The sequence below is a fragment of the Molothrus ater genome, chromosome 5 (genome assembly GCF_012460135.2).
Source record: "Molothrus ater isolate BHLD 08-10-18 breed brown headed cowbird chromosome 5, BPBGC_Mater_1.1, whole genome shotgun sequence".
Classification (NCBI taxonomy): domain Eukaryota; kingdom Metazoa; phylum Chordata; class Aves; order Passeriformes; family Icteridae; genus Molothrus; species Molothrus ater.
Genome location: NC_050482.2, coordinates 13,747,668 through 13,764,909, shown reverse-complemented (window position 1 = coordinate 13,764,909; position 17,242 = coordinate 13,747,668). Strand labels below are relative to the sequence as shown.

General features: G+C 46.2%; 2 protein-coding genes across 8 annotated transcripts in view; one reads left to right on the top strand and one right to left on the bottom strand.

Moving 5' to 3' along the window:
• Nucleotides 1-12,666, top strand: part of SRPK2 (SRSF protein kinase 2) — a 129,599-nt gene extending 116,933 nt beyond the window's left edge. For 2 of the 5 annotated variants that reach the window (XM_036400256.2, XM_036400259.2), the window contains 3 exons: nt 3,357-3,426; nt 4,144-4,236; nt 11,002-12,666. In XM_036400256.2, coding sequence (XP_036256149.1) covers nt 3,357-3,426; nt 4,144-4,236; nt 11,002-11,186 — 348 coding nt within the window. In that variant the 3' untranslated portion in view covers nt 11,187-12,666. Of the gene's footprint in view, nt 1-3,356; nt 3,443-4,143; nt 4,237-4,668; nt 4,762-11,001 lie in introns of all 5 variants that reach the window. The other 3 variants (XM_036400261.2, XM_036400258.2, XM_036400260.2) reach the window with 3 other exon arrangements.
• Nucleotides 12,667-14,297: 1,631 nt separating this feature from the next.
• Nucleotides 14,298-17,242, bottom strand: part of KMT2E (lysine methyltransferase 2E (inactive)) — a 55,890-nt gene continuing 52,945 nt past the window's right edge. For all 3 annotated transcript variants that reach the window (XM_036400248.2, XM_036400245.2, XM_036400247.2), the window contains one exon: nt 14,298-16,570. In XM_036400248.2, coding sequence (XP_036256141.1) covers nt 15,056-16,570 — 1,515 coding nt within the window. In that variant the 3' untranslated portion in view covers nt 14,298-15,055. The remainder of the gene's footprint in view (nt 16,571-17,242) is intronic.

Genomic DNA, 17,242 nt, shown 5'->3' with positions numbered 1-17,242 from the left:
ATGGCATTTCCACAGCCTTTCTGAGCAGCTTGACCCAGTACTCAGGCAGTCTCACCAAAGAATTTTTTTCCTCGTGTTTGATTGGAATTTCCCATCTTGCTGCCTGTGTTGTCCTTTCACTGGGGAGAGTTGAACTTTTTTCTTCTCCACTGTTGCCTTCAGGCAGTGGAGTGCAGCAGTTAAATCCCTTCTCCCACCTGAGCAAAGCCAGCCCTGCCAGCCTCCCCTCCTGCCTCCTCTGCTCAGCCCCTGGAATGCCTCAGGTCCTCCCTGCCCTTCCCACACTGGGACTTGAGGGTCACTCTCACACTGGCGCCCCAGACTGCTCACAGCTGGGCAGAGCAGACCCGTGGTCACTGTGCTGCCCTCGGGGTCTCCTTGTGTCATCACAGAGTGTCAGTGACCTCCCTTGTGGGGTCTGGGGTTGTCTGTGCCTGCAGGTGGGTGTAAAGTGTGTGTAAGTGCTGAGGATGCCCAGGAAGCCCGGAGCAGCAGTGCTTGCACAGCGAGAGCTGTGGCTCTCAGTCTGCAGCAGCAGAGATCTGCTCTTCCATGGCTCCTACTCCATAACAGCCTGGGCTTTCCAGTGCACCCCCCCTTTGGAGAGTGCTTTAAAGAGCAGAAAACTCTGATACAATCCAGACATGGGATTGTCTTTCTTACAGCTCTTGATGTGTTTATTAATGTATCTTTAGCACTGATGATTCTTTTTGATAAAAACACTGGTCTGGGTTTTATTCTTTTTTATATGAGGACAAATTAATTTCATTTATCTTGCCCTGTGTAGCCAGTCTGTCCTGAAAGGAGCTGGGAACATACTGCCAGGTTGCCACAGATGAACCTGTGAGACATTGTCTTCCATGGATGCTAAGAACCATCAGTGCAAATACCACAGCACCTGCCTCTGGGCTGTCCTTGTGTGCATCTGAGTCAGAAGTGGTTTTGTTCTTAGAGTCCTTTAGGGAGAGTCAGAAAATGAAATGTGTGAAGTGCTGTGACCCCAGCCCATCCTGGGCATGCAGTCAGAACTGTACAAAAAGGAAAAGAGAAGCATCATTGTCATTTTCAGAAGCTGTAGTTTTTGTTCAGTGAGAAGGTGGTATACAAAGAAAATATCCCAAATCTATGGGAATTTTCAGCTCTTGCAGTACACAAACTGATCTAAAATTCAGAGTATCACAGCAGCATGCTTACCTCTTGTCCTTCTCTATAAACAGTTTTCACAGTTTTTCAGTTTAATCTTTTTAGTCCCACACAGACGTATTGAGCTATTAATACTTCATTTTATGGACAGAAACTAAATTCTTGTGTAATCTACCCTTGTGGCTAAATTCAGCTACATTTCCATTCTTCTCCAGGGATCTGTGTGTAATAGCAGGGAGTTCCTCAATGTCCTTGGGAATCAGCCCCATTGGTGTGTGCTCTCTTGGGAAAGCTGGTCCAGCTCTCCCTAGGAATAAATACATTGCCATGAGATACAGAGAGGACACTTGGGTCTTCTCTGTCTCATCTCAGGAGAGTAACAGTGTCTGTGGTGTGTTCAGAGATCTATCCCAGTGATCACTTCTGGCTGCTCTTAACATTTATTTCAGTTTAGAAACACGGTATTTTATGAAGTCATTCCAGTTTTTTTCAGCTGTAAAATGCAAACTGTCAATCCTGAGCTAATAAACATAGTGAATGACTGTTTATTAGTGGTAGTAACTTTAGAAGTTAAAGGCCTGTTCATAGGATCAGCAGAAATGTCAGCAAGGGGTGTTCTTGTTTTCTTGGCTGCTATGTGTGATTGCAGTGAGTTATGTTGGCTGTAGCCCACTTGGATGACACTGCAGTTCACAGCTTGAAGAAGCCAAGTGCTCATAAATAGGCTAAATTTACAGGTGATTTAACAACTCCAGTTTGTGAATTGGAACAGAAAAGTGTCTATTTTCAGGGGACAAGTATTTTGTAGTAAATGTTCTAATGGAGTGGAATCCCATCCTAGAATTGTACTAGGAAGCTCTGCCTCATTTTTGGAATACTTTTCTGGATCAGTTGTTTTCCCATGTCTTGGACATGGAAAATAGTTTGATGTGTAAACCACCTGGAAGGAATTAGATTCCTGCGGCTGCCTGGGCACTTGGTGAGCCAGAGCTGAACGAGACTAGTTTAACAAATTAGCCCAGATGAATCCATGTCTGGACACAAGTAGGGGCTCTCATGGGTGCTTCAGAGCTTTGCAGCTTTTCATATTCATTACACCCATACAGAGAAAATCAGTTTTGCCCTCACCTAACACAGGGCTAGCATCCCATGGAAGCACTGCCTGCCCTGAGGGGATCTGATGTCCTGGTGTCTGTTCTGGATTCCTCATCAGTATCTATCTCACCATTTACTCCCACCATTGAAGTATTTCAAAAACCTCTTTCAGATTTAGAGTCATCCAAGAAGCTAATTCAAGTGATTAATTATAGCTATAAATAGATTTTTTTGTTGGCTAATTTCAAATGATTAGTTATAGTCATAGATGGATTTTATTTGTGATTCAGACTTTTTTAGTTCAGCCTCCAACATGCAACCTGACAGGTAAATACCCATCAGATACATGTGTAGCTCTTATTGAATATATTATATTGTATTATTTATATATATTAATATTATATTTTGAAATACCTGATGTGTTCAGGTAGTTGACACAACCACCACACTGCACATGAGTGGGTGAGGCTGTGTTTAAGGCTGGCTCAGTGCAGCACTGTCAGACCCTCGGGAGCTGCTCCGAGCGTGGCAGCACTGCCAGGGCTCCCCAGGGGCTGCACTCCAGCCCTGTGTGACTCCTTCCTTCATCCCACCTGCATGGGCTGCACTCCAGCCCTGTGTGACTCCTTCCTTCATCCCACCTGCATGGGCTGCACTCCAGCCCTGTGTGACTCCTTCCTTCATCCCCCCTGCATGGGCTGCACTCCAGCCCTGTGTGATTCCTTCCTTCATCCCCCCTGCATGGGCTGCACTCCAGCCCTGTGTGACTCCTTCCTTCATCCCACCTGCATGGGCAGCACTCCAGCCCTGTGTGACTCCTTCCTTCATCCCCCCTGCATGGGCAGCAGTGCCTGGGGGGTGGGCACGCTCCAGCCCCAGGCCCTCATGGGGCTGGACGTGGGGCTCTCAGCAGAGCCTGGGTTGCTGCTGCTGCTGCTGCTCTGCAGGAATGATGTCCCCAGGTAAGTGGCTGCTCCTCAGTCTCAGATCCAGTCATAGGCTGGAGCTTTGAGTGTGAACTCCCTGTGGTTTCTGAGATGGCTGTGATGTTGTGCTGACACCTCTCGATGGAAGGCGTTATTTCTGCAGCAGCCCTGACTGTGTCTGTTGCGTTGTAGGCGTTTGAGCTGGCGACTGGAGATTACTTGTTTGAGCCACACTCTGGTGAAGACTATTCCAGGGATGAAGGTATGACTCTTTTGAGGTATTGTAAGAGTTTCTTCGTATTTTCATACACCTTCTCTTAAATTTCCAGTGAGCTTACAATGGGGTTTAAGTTTTGTATTTGAGTAGAACTGTTCATACACATTGTTTTCAGAGTATAAATATGATTTTTTTTCTTTTTAGTTTTAAGTTCCACCACTAGCAGTGGGTGGGCAAAAACTGCCTTCTGCAGATATTCATCTACTTAACAACTGCCTGAAGGAATTAAACTACCCTTCTTGTAAGATTGCATATGTGTGGAAACCTGATTGAAAATAACAACATTTTAGTTTAGAAAAGAAACGACAAATTTGAACTTTATTCTATTATTCTCTTTACAAGAGTGACACTGGAATAATGTTTACATTGTGTATTTTTATTTGTATTAGGCAATTACTAATTATTTTTTTTTAAATCAGAGTTAACTCCTGCTTCCATCTGTATACCTGTCCATTTTCATGCTTGTTTGCTTGTAAATGCTCTTTGCAGTGGTAATGTGGGCATCATTCATTGTTCCTAAATGCTACTAATGATGCCAGAGCTCTGCTGATCCTGGAAACCTCTGCATGGATTTGCTGCAAACATTGTTGATTTGAAACTATTTCTGATTTTTTACTAATTCCAGTTTCTTTCCTCTTCTTTTTTATCCCATCCTTTCCCTGCCCCTTCCACTCCCGTATCCTTTTTTTCTCTCCCTCATAGACCACATAGCACACATCATAGAGCTGCTAGGCAATATCCCAAGGCACTTTGCTCTATCTGGAAAATATTCTCGGGAATTCTTCAATCGCAGAGGTAGTACCTCTTCTTTTTGAAAGGTGCCGTGATGCAGACAGAAGTGGAATTGCTGTTGCTGGTTCTATCATGTCCCAGCGAGGAGCATTTCCTGAAATCACACAACAAAACTTTCCATTTGGAAAAGCAAAATTCCCACGAATCTCTGACAATTTTTGTTTTTTACCCAAATGTTCTGAAAAATAACTATTGGTACATTTTAAATTACATGGCAAAACTTGTTTGTGGCAGCTGCCACTCATTGTTTTGTGAAGGAAGTTTTGCTGAAAGCATCTTTCCAAAGTAGCCACTGAGTGAGCAGTGTGCACATGAGTGTTTTTTACCAGGATCAATCTATTTCTGTCTGTACCGGGCCAGTGTTAGTGTGTGCATGCAATGTACTGATTAAACTGTTGTATGTTTCTGTTTTGCTGGCAATGTTCTCCAATGCAGACCACATAGCATTGATCATTGAACTGCTGGGAAAAATCCCTCGAAAATACGCTATGTTGGGGAAATATTCCAAGGAGTTTTTCACCAAAAAAGGTAACGGTATTTATGCAACACTAATTTAAAGCATAATACTATCCAAAAGGAGAATATGTTCATTTACGGGTACTGAAGAAATAGATCCATTTAAATGGAGAGCACTTACTAAAGAAGATCCGTGATGTAAACTTGGCTTTCTGGGAAAAGCCCCAATTTGAGGTGTTCATTTCAGGATTTCATTTCAAATTCATTTGGGGATGTACTCAGCAGAGTGTGGATGTTAGCAAGTGTCTGTGTGAATCTGTTGTCTAATGTTCCTCTAAGTGTGAGGACTCAAGTGATGCATGGCTTCTAGTGTGGTGAAAAATCATCTGCCAGCAGCTTTGGATCCAGCTTATGGTGTCCAGCAGGTGCTACTGGTGAGGAATGGCAGAGGCAGGAAGGGAATACCTGGGCAGTGGGCACTGAGCTGAGTGTGGCTGCTGTCACACCCAGGGAGCAGGCAGAGCCGATGGAACTTGGCCCAGGCTGCTCTTTAAGGCAGGGTTTGACTCGTGGGGGATGTGGTGATGCCCCAGGTGTTCATCCCCTCGCTTATGAGACAGCCTGTGCTGTGTGCAGGGACAGGGTCTGTAGGAGCATGCATGGCTGTCAGTACAGCTGGGGAGGGCACTTTGCTGCTGACAGAGCTGGGGATTGCCCTGCCCAGCAGCTGCAGTGAGGTGTTGGTGTCCGAGGGCTGAGCTGGCAGCTCTGGAGCTCGGGGTTGTGGGGCTGAACACAATCAGTGCTTCACCCTCCCGTGCCCTCCCAGCAGTGATTGACCCTCCCTCCTGCTCTGTGCTGGATATTCCTGATGCAGCAGGGGCTCCCTGTGCCTCCATGTCCTTAAGGAGGCTGCCAGTGCCATTGCAGTGCAGAGAAGGGCAGCAGTGATGATCGAGGAGGGAGCAGCTGCCCTTTGGGGGGCTGATGGGGCTTTTGAGTGTGGAGTGAGGTTTACATAATCAGGAAGTCAGTGGATAAGCTGAAGGCAGACCTGCTGTTTGCCAGCACTCACCATGTAAGAGCTGGGGGAAAGGCAGTGAAATTTGCAGAGGATGGCTTTAAAACAAGTGGTTCCCTGCACAGCAGGCAGTGATGAGCTTCAGGAGCTGGCTGCCCCCTCTGGCAGAGAGAGGGGGCCTGTGTCAGTGGGCTTCAAACAATCTCCTGGTAACTGAGATGTGCAAACTCAGGCCCACAGGTCTGGAAATGTATCAGCAGTAAGGGCTGGGCACGAGATTCCCTGCAGCACCTCCAGTCAGGGATTGCAGCTGCTGGAATGTATCTCACATTCCTACTTTCCACCTTACAGCAGACAGGTTGGCATTTTCTCATGATAGAGAACAGAGCTGTAAATGACCTAGCAGCTGTAAAATGACCTAGCAGCTACTCAGTAACTGCAGTGTTGGCAGTGCACAGGAGAGGGCAGTTTGTAAAATTCCCATGATGTGGAGAGGCTCTGGTGCTTCCATGAGCATCTTCAACTGCAGAGTGTCACTGTTGTCCTCCAGGGCCTGAACATCAGTGACATTCCTCAGAGGCACTGGGGGTGCCTCTTAACTCCTCAGGGTGGGACTTAAGGTAGGATTAAAGGCTTGGTTCACCAACCACACAACATAAAAGTGCAAGTTTGCTGTGGAAGGTTAAGTAGACTTGGATCCCACCTGTCTGCTAAAACCAGAGGATCTCAAATGCAAGGCAAAGGAGTAACAAACCAAGCTGCTTTTTCAGATCATACCCAACAGGGATTCTGCTGTTGCAGGCTAGGGAAGCTGACATGTTTTGTGGAACAATACAGGAGGTGCCAAGTGTCCTGCTTCCTTGAGCATCTTTGCATCAGGCACCCTTTTCCTTTTCCCTGGCCATGCCAGTGCTGCCAGCCTCTGCTGTCCCCAGCTGGGATTTGTGTGTGGTGGGCTGGCAGGGTGTGAGAGGGAGGCTGCAGAGTTGACCAGCAAGCTGCTGCATTTTGTACTCATCTGCTTGTGGCTTGAGCACTGGAGATCAGAAGCCTCATGGTACAGGCCTGAGGCTCTTGGGAGAATTTCTCACTGTGGTCTAAAGGTGGGCTTAGAAATCTTGGTTTGAGCTCCTGTTACAAAAACATCAGTCTTGGGTGAAAATCAGTTTGAGTTTTGCTCCTGTCCATGAGCAAGTGTGACCTCAGAGAGCTGCTTTAAGCATCTGAGTTGTGCTACTGAAGTCCCAGGCACAAAAAGAAAGGTGCTAGTAACTTAGAGGATCAAGTCCTTTCTCAGTAATTGCCTGAAGCAGTTTTAGACATTCAAATTGGAAGATGCATTTAAAAGAGGAAAAGCATTTTTAAGTTACTTCTTATACTATAGCACAAATGCTTACATATTTTTATAGAGTCTCATTTTGACTGAGCCCAGTAAAGGACTCCAGGGAGTTCCATGGAAGTTGTTTTGACTGTAAGAATTATTAATATGTTTTGGCATTAAAACATAAAATCCTTTTGTTATTCCTAGACCATGGTCCCTTCTGTTTTTCTTCTGGTATTTGCTAGTCCTGTTTCCTTGTGAGCTAAACCTGTGCAAGATGCTGCCAGGTGCTGGCTTTGCCCTTTGGAAGCTGAGCCATGAGAAGCACTCACTGTGATGTCCTGGAAGGGAGGCAGGGCTCCCTGCACGCTCCTCACTTCCACCACTGCACCACCAGTCCTGGAATTGGTTCTTGGGATCATGCCGTGGATGTGTAGCAGCAGATTATATCCCATTGCTGCTTCCCCAGTTCTTCACATCATCCATGTCTTACTGTTCAATAATCCATCCTCCTCTTGCCTGGTGACACATCTTAAATTTGTCTTTGACAAATTTTATAGACTAGCTCTGGATTTTTTTTGTATTATGGTCAGCAGAGACAGCTTTAAATAGCATTTTTCTCCCCTGGTCCTTCAGAGACTTTTTTTTAGTAATTTCCTTCTGGCTTAACATTTCCTTTTTCAGAGGGATCATTGCTGCCTCTGCTTTGATAACAGGAGTTTTACAGCTCTGACAACTCTGTTGTCCTCTGCAGATTATCTCCTATGTGCTTCACTATCAAAAATCCAAATAAAGAGCTTCTCTGAGGAAGCTCTCAGTATTACATTTTTAGCACTTTGAAAATTCATGCTAATGCCCTGAATACAGATGGTGTCAGACTGGTGGGGCTTGTGCTTTTTAAATTTCTCCCTTAAATATAGGCATAGCCTTGCTCTCCTCCAGCTACATGGTACAAACACCTTGAACTAGGTGGAAATATGAGTTGGCAGACACCTCCATTTCCTGTGCTCTTCTCACACTTTAGATGGAAATGAGAAGGACTCACATGAAAATTATTTCTAAGACTTGGTGTCCATTTAAGTGGTGTTAATTGTCTTTACTTACCCTATTTTGTTTCTATAGTTAGCATCATGATCCTTACTGAAAACTGAAGCATTAGTTTAGGTGTGTCCCCCACGCAGATTCTTTTTACTGAATCCTGTCTTCTTAAGTGCTTTTACAATCTTCACAGAATTTCTTGTGGAAAACTTCAGCCATAGTGCTAAAAGTGTTTATTCCTCAGCAGAAAAACTGCTGACACTGTGCTGGCCAGTCACAAATGAGGAGTACTCAAACAGCAGAGCTCTCCTTCCACAGTGGCACAGGAGCCTCATTGTGCAATCTTACCTTACCGGATCTGAGAGGGGAAAGATGCTGGAAATGACAAAATGTGAGTGCAAAGATGAAGACAGGGCTGGATGGGAACACACACCCACCCTCCCTCAGAGCTGATCCTTATTTGGCACATGATTACAGCAGCCCTTGCAATGAATGCTGGGAGCTGCAGACACCATGGACGTGATTTTTTTTCTAGTAATTTTTTGCTTGCAGTCAGTAACAAGTCATTTTTCTATCACTTCTGGGCAGTAATTTGACTTCATGCATTCCTGTTACATAATTTACTACCTGTTCTTGTAAGCAGTCACCAATGCACTCTTTTGGAAACCTTCCAAAAGGTAAGATGTTCAGCAGTAATGTTCCAGGGTTGCACAAAGATTTAAAGGACTGAGAGTGAGCCTGGAAATGAAGATGCTGCTCCCAGTGTGCTGTGCTCCCTGTTGTGTGGAGCAGCTGTGGGCCCAAAGCAGAGCCTTTCTGTGTCTGTGGGTGCTGGTGGGGCCTGCCTGCACTATGAGTGTTCACACACAAACCAGAACATGGCCTCTGCTGCTGTTCCTCCCTGTAGGCAGCACACCTCGAGCTGCTGTTTCTAGCAGGACTCTTCTGCAGTTTGTGGGTGATGGATTGTTTGCACTCTTGCTCTTGTGGGGACTTTGTGACAGCAGCTGGAGAGCTGCTTTTTCAGGCACTGCACTCTGCCTAGGACCTGCTGCTGAGGGCTGAGGCAGCAGAAACAGGGCCTGCTGAGCCTCTGGGGCTTTTAATCCATTGCACTGAGGTGTTCAGCCCCTGGGGCAGTCAGATGGACACGGGTTACTTCTCCTGCCCCGGAGCTTCCCTTGCCACAGGGATGTGCAGGAGCTCTGGCCTGTGAGCTGGTGTCAGATGGCATTTTATGGGCAGTAGGTTACAGCCAGGGACAAACACCACGCTGACAAACCACTTGGCTCACAGGCAGTGTGCCCTGGCTGCCCCACCCCAGGTGGTGAAGTGAGCTTGGTGGGTGAGACCCCAGCACTCTGCTGAGTGCAGGAGCAGCACAGGGATCTCTCAAGTGCTTTTTGCAGTGTCCACTGGAGCCTGTCTGGCTTATACACATGCTCAAGATGGGTTGCATTATGAGTATAGAAATTTGGCAGAAAACTGCCCATATGTTTCAGCTGGTCCCGAGATCAGAGGGGCTGGGTGTGGCAGGGCTTAATTACTGATCAGAACAGATCAGGCACTCTTAAGTCTGGTCACATTCAGTAAAAGAACTTCCACATAGACAGATTCATGGCTAGCTGCAGTAGTTTGTTGCAGCAAGAGGCCATAGATTCATTAGATTGTTGGTGTTAAATGCACTGGATCTACAAAGTGTAAGTACTCCACACACAAGTGTTCCTGGCTATGGTCTGACACAGTCAGAAGGCAGATGTTACCAAAGAGATGTCCCTGCTTGGGGAGGAGAGAGGAGCAAGCCCATTGACTTGTCTGCAAGGTGGGTCCTGTTCTCATCCTCCATCCAAGGAGGATGTCCCATGTCAGATTCACACTTTTGGGAGAAGTGAAGGTGTGACTGTAGTGAAAGTCCCTGTTACTGCCATCCTGAATGGTGAGGGGGCAGCCACACCACGTGTAAATGAGGGATATTGAGAGCCTGGACTGCAGAGGCTGTGGGTCTAGTGCAAGGTGACAGCTCAGTGTCCTGATGGCAGCAGTGAGGGTCATTTGGCCTGGCAGCTGCTCATGCCCACAGTAATCCCTTCACCACGTACCTCATGGCACATCTCATGGCTTTGGGCCTCATTCCTACACACTGGAGGAGCAGGAACATGAAGAGTTTTTCCCCATCATGCTGGTTGACCCATGGACAGACCTGGGTAGTGTTGCTGGTTTGAATGGCAGAACAGTTCTCACCTCCTTCCTTTTGGCCTGGGACACCTTGCCAGGTTGGCAAAGTCGCCCCTCTTGGGGGGAACTCCAGTCCTGCAGCTGCTGCCACCATTTTTGTTGGTGGTTGGTTGAAAGAGACCTGGGCAGCAGCAGGTGCTTCCCTCAGGAGAGACTCAGACCAGCCTTCCTGGGGTGTTTGCCTGGGAGATGGAGCAGAATCTCTGCAGCACCAAACCTCTGCTTGCCTTGGTTAGGAATGAATCAGTGCTCTGCTGCATTGCTGGCAAATGCCATGTGGTGAGGCAAGGACCTGTGTTTCTGGGACCTCCCATCTTGGGATTGGAGCAGATTCTGTGAAATTTGGGTTCCTTGGCTGATTAAGGAGGAGAGGTCTGCAGTGTGGTTTAGCCATGGTGGGAGCATGAGTGTGGATGAGTGCCTGTGTGCACAGAGAGTGAAGTCAGCAGGAAGCATCACTGGAGTCCAGGTGTAACGTGCTGATGGCTGTAGGAACAGTTTTTGGCTTGGACATGGAACATCCCATCTCCTGTGAGGACCTCGAGCAAGCTTGGTGTGCGCTGCCCTTCCTAAACAGCGATTGCCAGCCCGGGCAAGGTGCTGTGAATGCAGAGTGGGAGAGAACAAAACAGGGATTAGTCACTGACACAAGTAAAAAAGGATGTTTTTCTAATGCCATCGATATTTCTGTTTGCAGGAGAACTCCGACACATCACCAAGTTGAAACCTTGGAGTCTTTTTGATGTGCTTGTGGAGAAGTATGGTTGGCCTCATGAAGATGCTGCACAGTTTACAGATTTCCTGATCCCTATGCTAGAAATGGTCCCAGAGAAACGTGCTTCAGCTGGAGAATGCCTTAGGCATCCGTGGCTGAATTCTTAGCAGAATCTTCCAGCTGTAGGAAAAAAAAAAAAAAAAAAAAAGCCAGCAACCACTTCCCAATGCGTTGGACCTAAATGGTGACTGTCACAAAATCTTTAGCAGGATCACACGTGAGCTGGCTTCAATCCTCAGACCTTTATTTTGCTTGAGGTACTGTTTGACATTTTGCTTTTTGTGCACTGTGTTCTTGGGGAAGGGTAGTCTTTTTGTCCTCAGCTAGTAGTTTACTCACCCACTTTCTTCAGAAAACACTTAACGTGTCTTTAAGCATTGTTTCTTGTGTTGTGTGACATTCAGATGTCAGATTTTTGAACAAAAGAAACTTCCCCCCATGTGTTTTGGCAAGTTTTGTAACTATTTATGAAAAAAAAATATTTTAGCTGATGCATATTATATAATTTACGAGTGTAAGAAATTTATCAAGTCAGAACTGAGTTACGGCAAGGAATTGTACAATTTTATCTTCTGGCAAAGGGATGTCATTCTTGTATTATAGTGTATGTAAATGCACCCTGTAAATGTTTATTTCCATTTAAATATGGGACTGGGGACTCAATTTCAGAGTAAAGCGACTAAATTTTAGAGAGCTTTATAGCAAACCAATTGCATGTAGTGGACTTTAAACTGCTTTAAGGAATTGTGTAAACTTTCTATTCTGTAGCAGTTCCTGTTCATTGGGTTTTAAACAAAGTGGCTCTGGTTTACAGGATTTCATTCCCCAAACGGCACTTTAAAGGAAGGCTAGACTTCTTTCTAATAAAGTATGCATTATCATTTAGCACTCCCTTTTAGAACTTTTGCCTATTTTAAGTGCTTTTAAGAAAAGAAAAATAGCAATTTCCCTTACAATGTGATAGTGAAGACATGGTACCATATGGTGTTGCCTTTTTATAAGCACTGTAAGTTGTACTATACCTTAAGAAAAAGAAAAAAAATTAAAAGTAGAGCATGAGAACCACTCTCTGTGTAGAATTACTGATCTTTTATAATAAAAGTGTGTGCTTGGCATCAGTTAAGGAAGGATAGAGCTGCAGATATTTACAGTGCAGTGGGTAAAATAATCCAAGAAGCAAGATCATGCTCATTCCATTCATAGCTTTACATGTTTCTAAAACAAATTGCACTAGCTTTATTCTTTCCCATCCGTAGACATACGACTGCCCATTGTAAGTTGCACGCAACAATTATGTGTTTCCTAGGAAAAAAAGCTGCATAGGCTGAAGCTTATAGGCAATACAGATTTTAGAATGTACAGTACGGAGGTGTGTTTGGGCCTCTTTTAGAAGTCAGTGGGATGAATGTAAGCTTACTCCTGATCTTCATGTAACTACAGTGCCACTTTTTTCTTGACTTTGTCCATATAAAATTTATTCACATGCCTTTGCAATAACTAGATTGTGAGAAGATAGCCCCATGCTGTAACAATAACCAGTTGTTTGAGGTGCTTGCAGTTGTCTAATTAAAGTGTTTTGTTTTTTCAGACAGTGTTGCTGGTCATTGGAATCTTTGCCTAGCCACGACTCAGCTGTGGGGGTGCTGGAGGGGTGGGAGGTGGGGGCTGGCCTGTCCTGGCCAGAGAAAGGAGCTTCCCATGTTCATTTATGGAACACATCACCTGGTGTTGGTCAGAGCAGCCCCACAGGCCCTGTGGCAGGAGGGGCTGTGGGTGGGAGTGGTTTGCTGGGTGAAATGTGACCAAAAAAAAGCGTCTTTCCTACCAGCTGTGTCCTGTAAACAAGGGAACGATTGTCCTGTCCCGAGCTGGGGCAGCCACTCCTCCAGAGACTGCCAAGGCACCGCAATGAGAAACTCTCTTGTCCAGTGCTGAGGCCCCTGCAGCAGTTGGGTTTCAGGACCGAGTCCCTTCACCCTCATCCTGGAACTGCTCTTAGTGGCTGCAAGGACAACGCTGCTCAGAAGGACGATGCCACAATGGAGGTAAAAATTACATTCAGCTTCACACCAGCCCAGCTCTGTAGTGCCTGGTCAATGCGTCTGACTAGACAGAAAATGCTGGCACTGGGATGAAGTGCCAGGGGCAGCCCAAGGCTGGCACAGCTCTGCCTCTGCCCGGCCTTGGTGCTGCAGCAGCACTGGGAGCCCTGCCCAGGCCTTGTCCTGTTGTGCTCCCCAGTGCAGCAGCTCCCTGTACTGCACTCAGACCTTGCCATGTACGGTGGGTATTTAATGTTCTCTTGTGTTTGAAATGATTTTGTTGCTGGAGCTATGGAAGAGAGGCAACTAGATCTGGATGCTGGGCTAGACAGGATGATGCACATCAGAATCAGTGTCTGCAACTGCAGAGAGGGCACGTTGGGCTTTTTTCTGTTTTGATGGGCTTATCCTGTCCTGCACTACACATGCTAGCGTAAAATGTGAACGCCAGTGTGCGTGCTGCCGAGCCAGCGGGTGTTCAGGAAAGCATTTCTAGTGTATGATTTTAACTAGTAAGATTCTTCTGTAGTTAGAAGCAAATTAGAATTTAAGGTGGCCCCCTTTTTTACGTGTTAAAAAGAGTTAGCCCTTTTTTTAGGGCCACTTCCCCTCCTGTGCCATTTCAGCATTCCTCACACACGGGTTCTGCTCTCTGCTCTGAGGTGGAGCCATTGAGCACCTCCTGCTGTGTGAGGAGCACTGAGAGCAGCTCCTGCTGAGATGGAAGGACAGCCTCACCCATGACAGAGTGACTGCACTGAGGAGCGCAGCAGCACCATCTTAGTGCCACTTGCAGCAGCAGGAATAGATCACTTCCATTAGGAAAACCCAAACTGCTACACAGCTCCTCCCAACAGGAGGGTCCTGCAGCAGGCACTGCTTCCCTGCTCTGTGACCAATGTCACCTCCAGCATAAAAATGCCCATCAGAGCCCCTGCTGACCCTCTTGGTAAACTGACCCAGGACTCTGCTGTGCTCGGGTGATTATTCCTCAACCTCTGAACGGAGCAGGGGAAAGAATCCCCCTCCTCCAGGCTGTTCCCCATCTGTCTGTGCTACAGCAGTGAAGCCACAGCTGGAAACTCCAGAGAAGTGAAGAGCCTCACAAGGAGCAGGGGGGGATCAGAGATTAAGGCCACTTTCCTGCTGATATAGCACCCTTTCTGGACAAGTAGGTAAAACTGACATAATTGTGATTTATTAACATGAATTAAAATGCCCAACCAGTGCTGCAATGTGACAGTATATTAAAAAAAATTAAAGATCATATACTGTACTACTTTCACAAAGATCACACTTTTTTTTGCAAAAGACTTATTATATACAATACTATATCAAATGAAAGAAGCTTTAAGCAACTTTACAAGCGAAAGAAATACAGTATTTACAGCACTCGTCCGAGACATTAGAAACAGTCTATACATTAAATTACAATTTCTGCAAATAACTGATGAAACAAAAAGCCATGTCCACACCAAAACTATAAAAATCTGTATTGCATTGTTTCCTATCTCTATGCACACAAAAAACTGTTGACAGAAAATGGAAAAAAAAATTGTTAGTGCCATCACTTAGCCTGTGTACTTATTTAATTACATATGTATAAAAGTAATATAGAAAACTTTCACTAAATGAATTTAACTGCAACAATAAAATTTTAAACATTATGCAGCATCAAACCTACTGCCAGAAAAAACAGCTGGAATGTCCACTTACAAAATAAAAAGAAATACCTAATACTGGCTTAACAGCACATTTTCAGGAATTTTAAAAAGCAAAAAATGGAAAGGATACAATGGAAGAGCACTGGTGTTTGCTTTTATACAAAGTATCATGTACAAGCTTTAAAAAGTACCTTGAATAGGTACATATTAAATATACACAGTTTATATTACAGAACATTTTAAAAATGTTTATAACTAAAGGGATCTGTTTTAATGCCACCCTGACCCATGGTAATTGTTCTGGAAGGTGGGTGGCACCTGTGCTCTGTGAATGGGGATCTGTCCTGGCACGGGGGAGGCCTGCTGCTGCCCCTGCACTCCGTGGGGGAGGCTCACGGAGCCGGGGTGAGGGCAGAAGCCGGAAGCAGTAGGTGTTGCAATACTGTTTGGTCCTTGAGGTTGGATGTGAGGACCCTGACCAGGGAGTGGGCAATGAGGTCCTGTGCCAGCAGGCTGATGTTGAGGTCCAGGTCCTAACGTTGTGTGATGTGGGGCTTGAGAGGAATAGGAGGAGACGCTTGTGTGAGCACTGGAAGGGAAATGGGGGGGTCCTTGATGAGAGGGGTGGTGTAACCCTTGTGCTGATGAGGGGTGGTGCCCCGAGCCCATAACGCTGGAGGGAGGGGGCGGCGGGGGAGGCGGTGCTGAGTTTACAACGTGCTGGTGTTGTGCTTGCAAACCTTGGTGTCCCGTCGAAGGATGGGGAGGTTGGTGGTGGGGGAGAGGACCTGGTGGTGGAGGTGGCGGTGGCAAATGGTGACCAGCAGCTTGAGAATGAATGTGTGATCCAGGAGCCACTGCCATGGCATGAACTGGACCGACAACATGTGCTACAGAGTGCTGCTGATGAGTACTTTGCTGCTGGACAAGGTGGGGTCCTGGAGCAGGTGGTGGTGGAGGAGGAGGAGGAGCAGCAGATGCCGATGCCTGGTGATGAATACTGGGGTTCTGAGAGGACAAAAAATGCCCTGCAGCTACGTGGTGGCCCGGCACCGTTTGCTGACCCGCAGTGCCAGGAAGTGCTTGATTTGGTCCAGATGAAAACACAGTCTGTTGGGGTATGCTGCCCTTCAGCTGGCTGTAGCTCTGGAAGTTTCCAGAGGGCTGCTGGCTTTGATAGTAAGTGGAAGAAGGGGGTGGAGGGGGTGGGGGAGGTGGCGCATTGCTGTTCAAATTTTGTTGGTTAAACTGGCTGTAGGAAGCTGAAGATTGTCCTGATGATGTCTGAGTGAAGAGGGGGCCGCTAGCCTGCGCCTGGTTACTGGGCTGGAGGGTCGGCGCCGCCGGGTAGAAGTTCCTGTGTGTTTCCCTCTGGGGCGTTCCAACTTGAGGTGACTGTGGGTGATGAGGTCTGTAAGGAGATCCCAGCTGCTGTGAGTGAGGCTTTGGTGAAAGGTAACCGTGCTGCACAGGCGCGTGAGGGGTAGAGGACTTGGGGGGGTTTTCTACGTGAGGCGAAGGGGGGCAATGCAGCTTCAAAGGTGCGGAAGGCAACTTCTGTGAATGTGAAAGTTGCTCAGCAGAGCTGCGCAGATGTGACTGAGATGGATGAGTTTTTGAAAGTGCTTGGACGTTGTTTGTCAGCTGTTTCTGCTGCAGCTCAGGTTTGGGATGATTCACACTCTCAGTCTCAGGTGCAGTAGCTGCAGTTTCCCAGTGCGAATCTGGTTTTGTGGGTGTTTTCCCAAGTGGCTGAGCTGAAACTACAGGACTCGGTGAAGAGGGCTGGAATGGAAAGAAAGACAGTCAGTGCTCAGTGTTTGAAATATTCAACCATGGATGCAATGAACAAAAAAGAACATCTCAGAACAGTCTCCTCCCCAGATTGTGAGAGGAAGTGCTGAGGTGGAGTATATGTATTTGGTGTGAGAAAAACATCAGTAATAGGGTAAGCTTGAGAAGGTACTATTTTTATCAAGTATGTATCAATAATTCTTCCAAGTCAAAGACTACTAAAGTTTATTTTAAAGGTGTAACAGAAATATGATCCATTGGGTCAAAGTCTGAATCTACTCTTTGTTAAAAGTTTTAGATTTCTGAATCTGAAAGAAGTAATTCCAGAGAAGACCACTTACAGGAGTAAAGCAATTTTTAGAGTGATTTAATGTTTTAAAGCTGGGGTAGTGCAACAGACAAGCAACCAGACTAAATATGACAACCTCAATCACTTCACTACTCAACATCCTTCTCCCTATTATCAGACTGCCAAACAATGCCAAACCCTTGCAGAGCAAGAGCAACCTCCTGTTAAGGGTAAGCCACATCACTGCTGTTGGTTCTGAGTGCCAGTTCTTCAGCATTCACACCTCAGAACAGCACAGATACAATCTCTTCTCTCATCCATAAACATGTACACCTACTGAAAGGACAACATATAAATCCACTTTTTAGTGTATA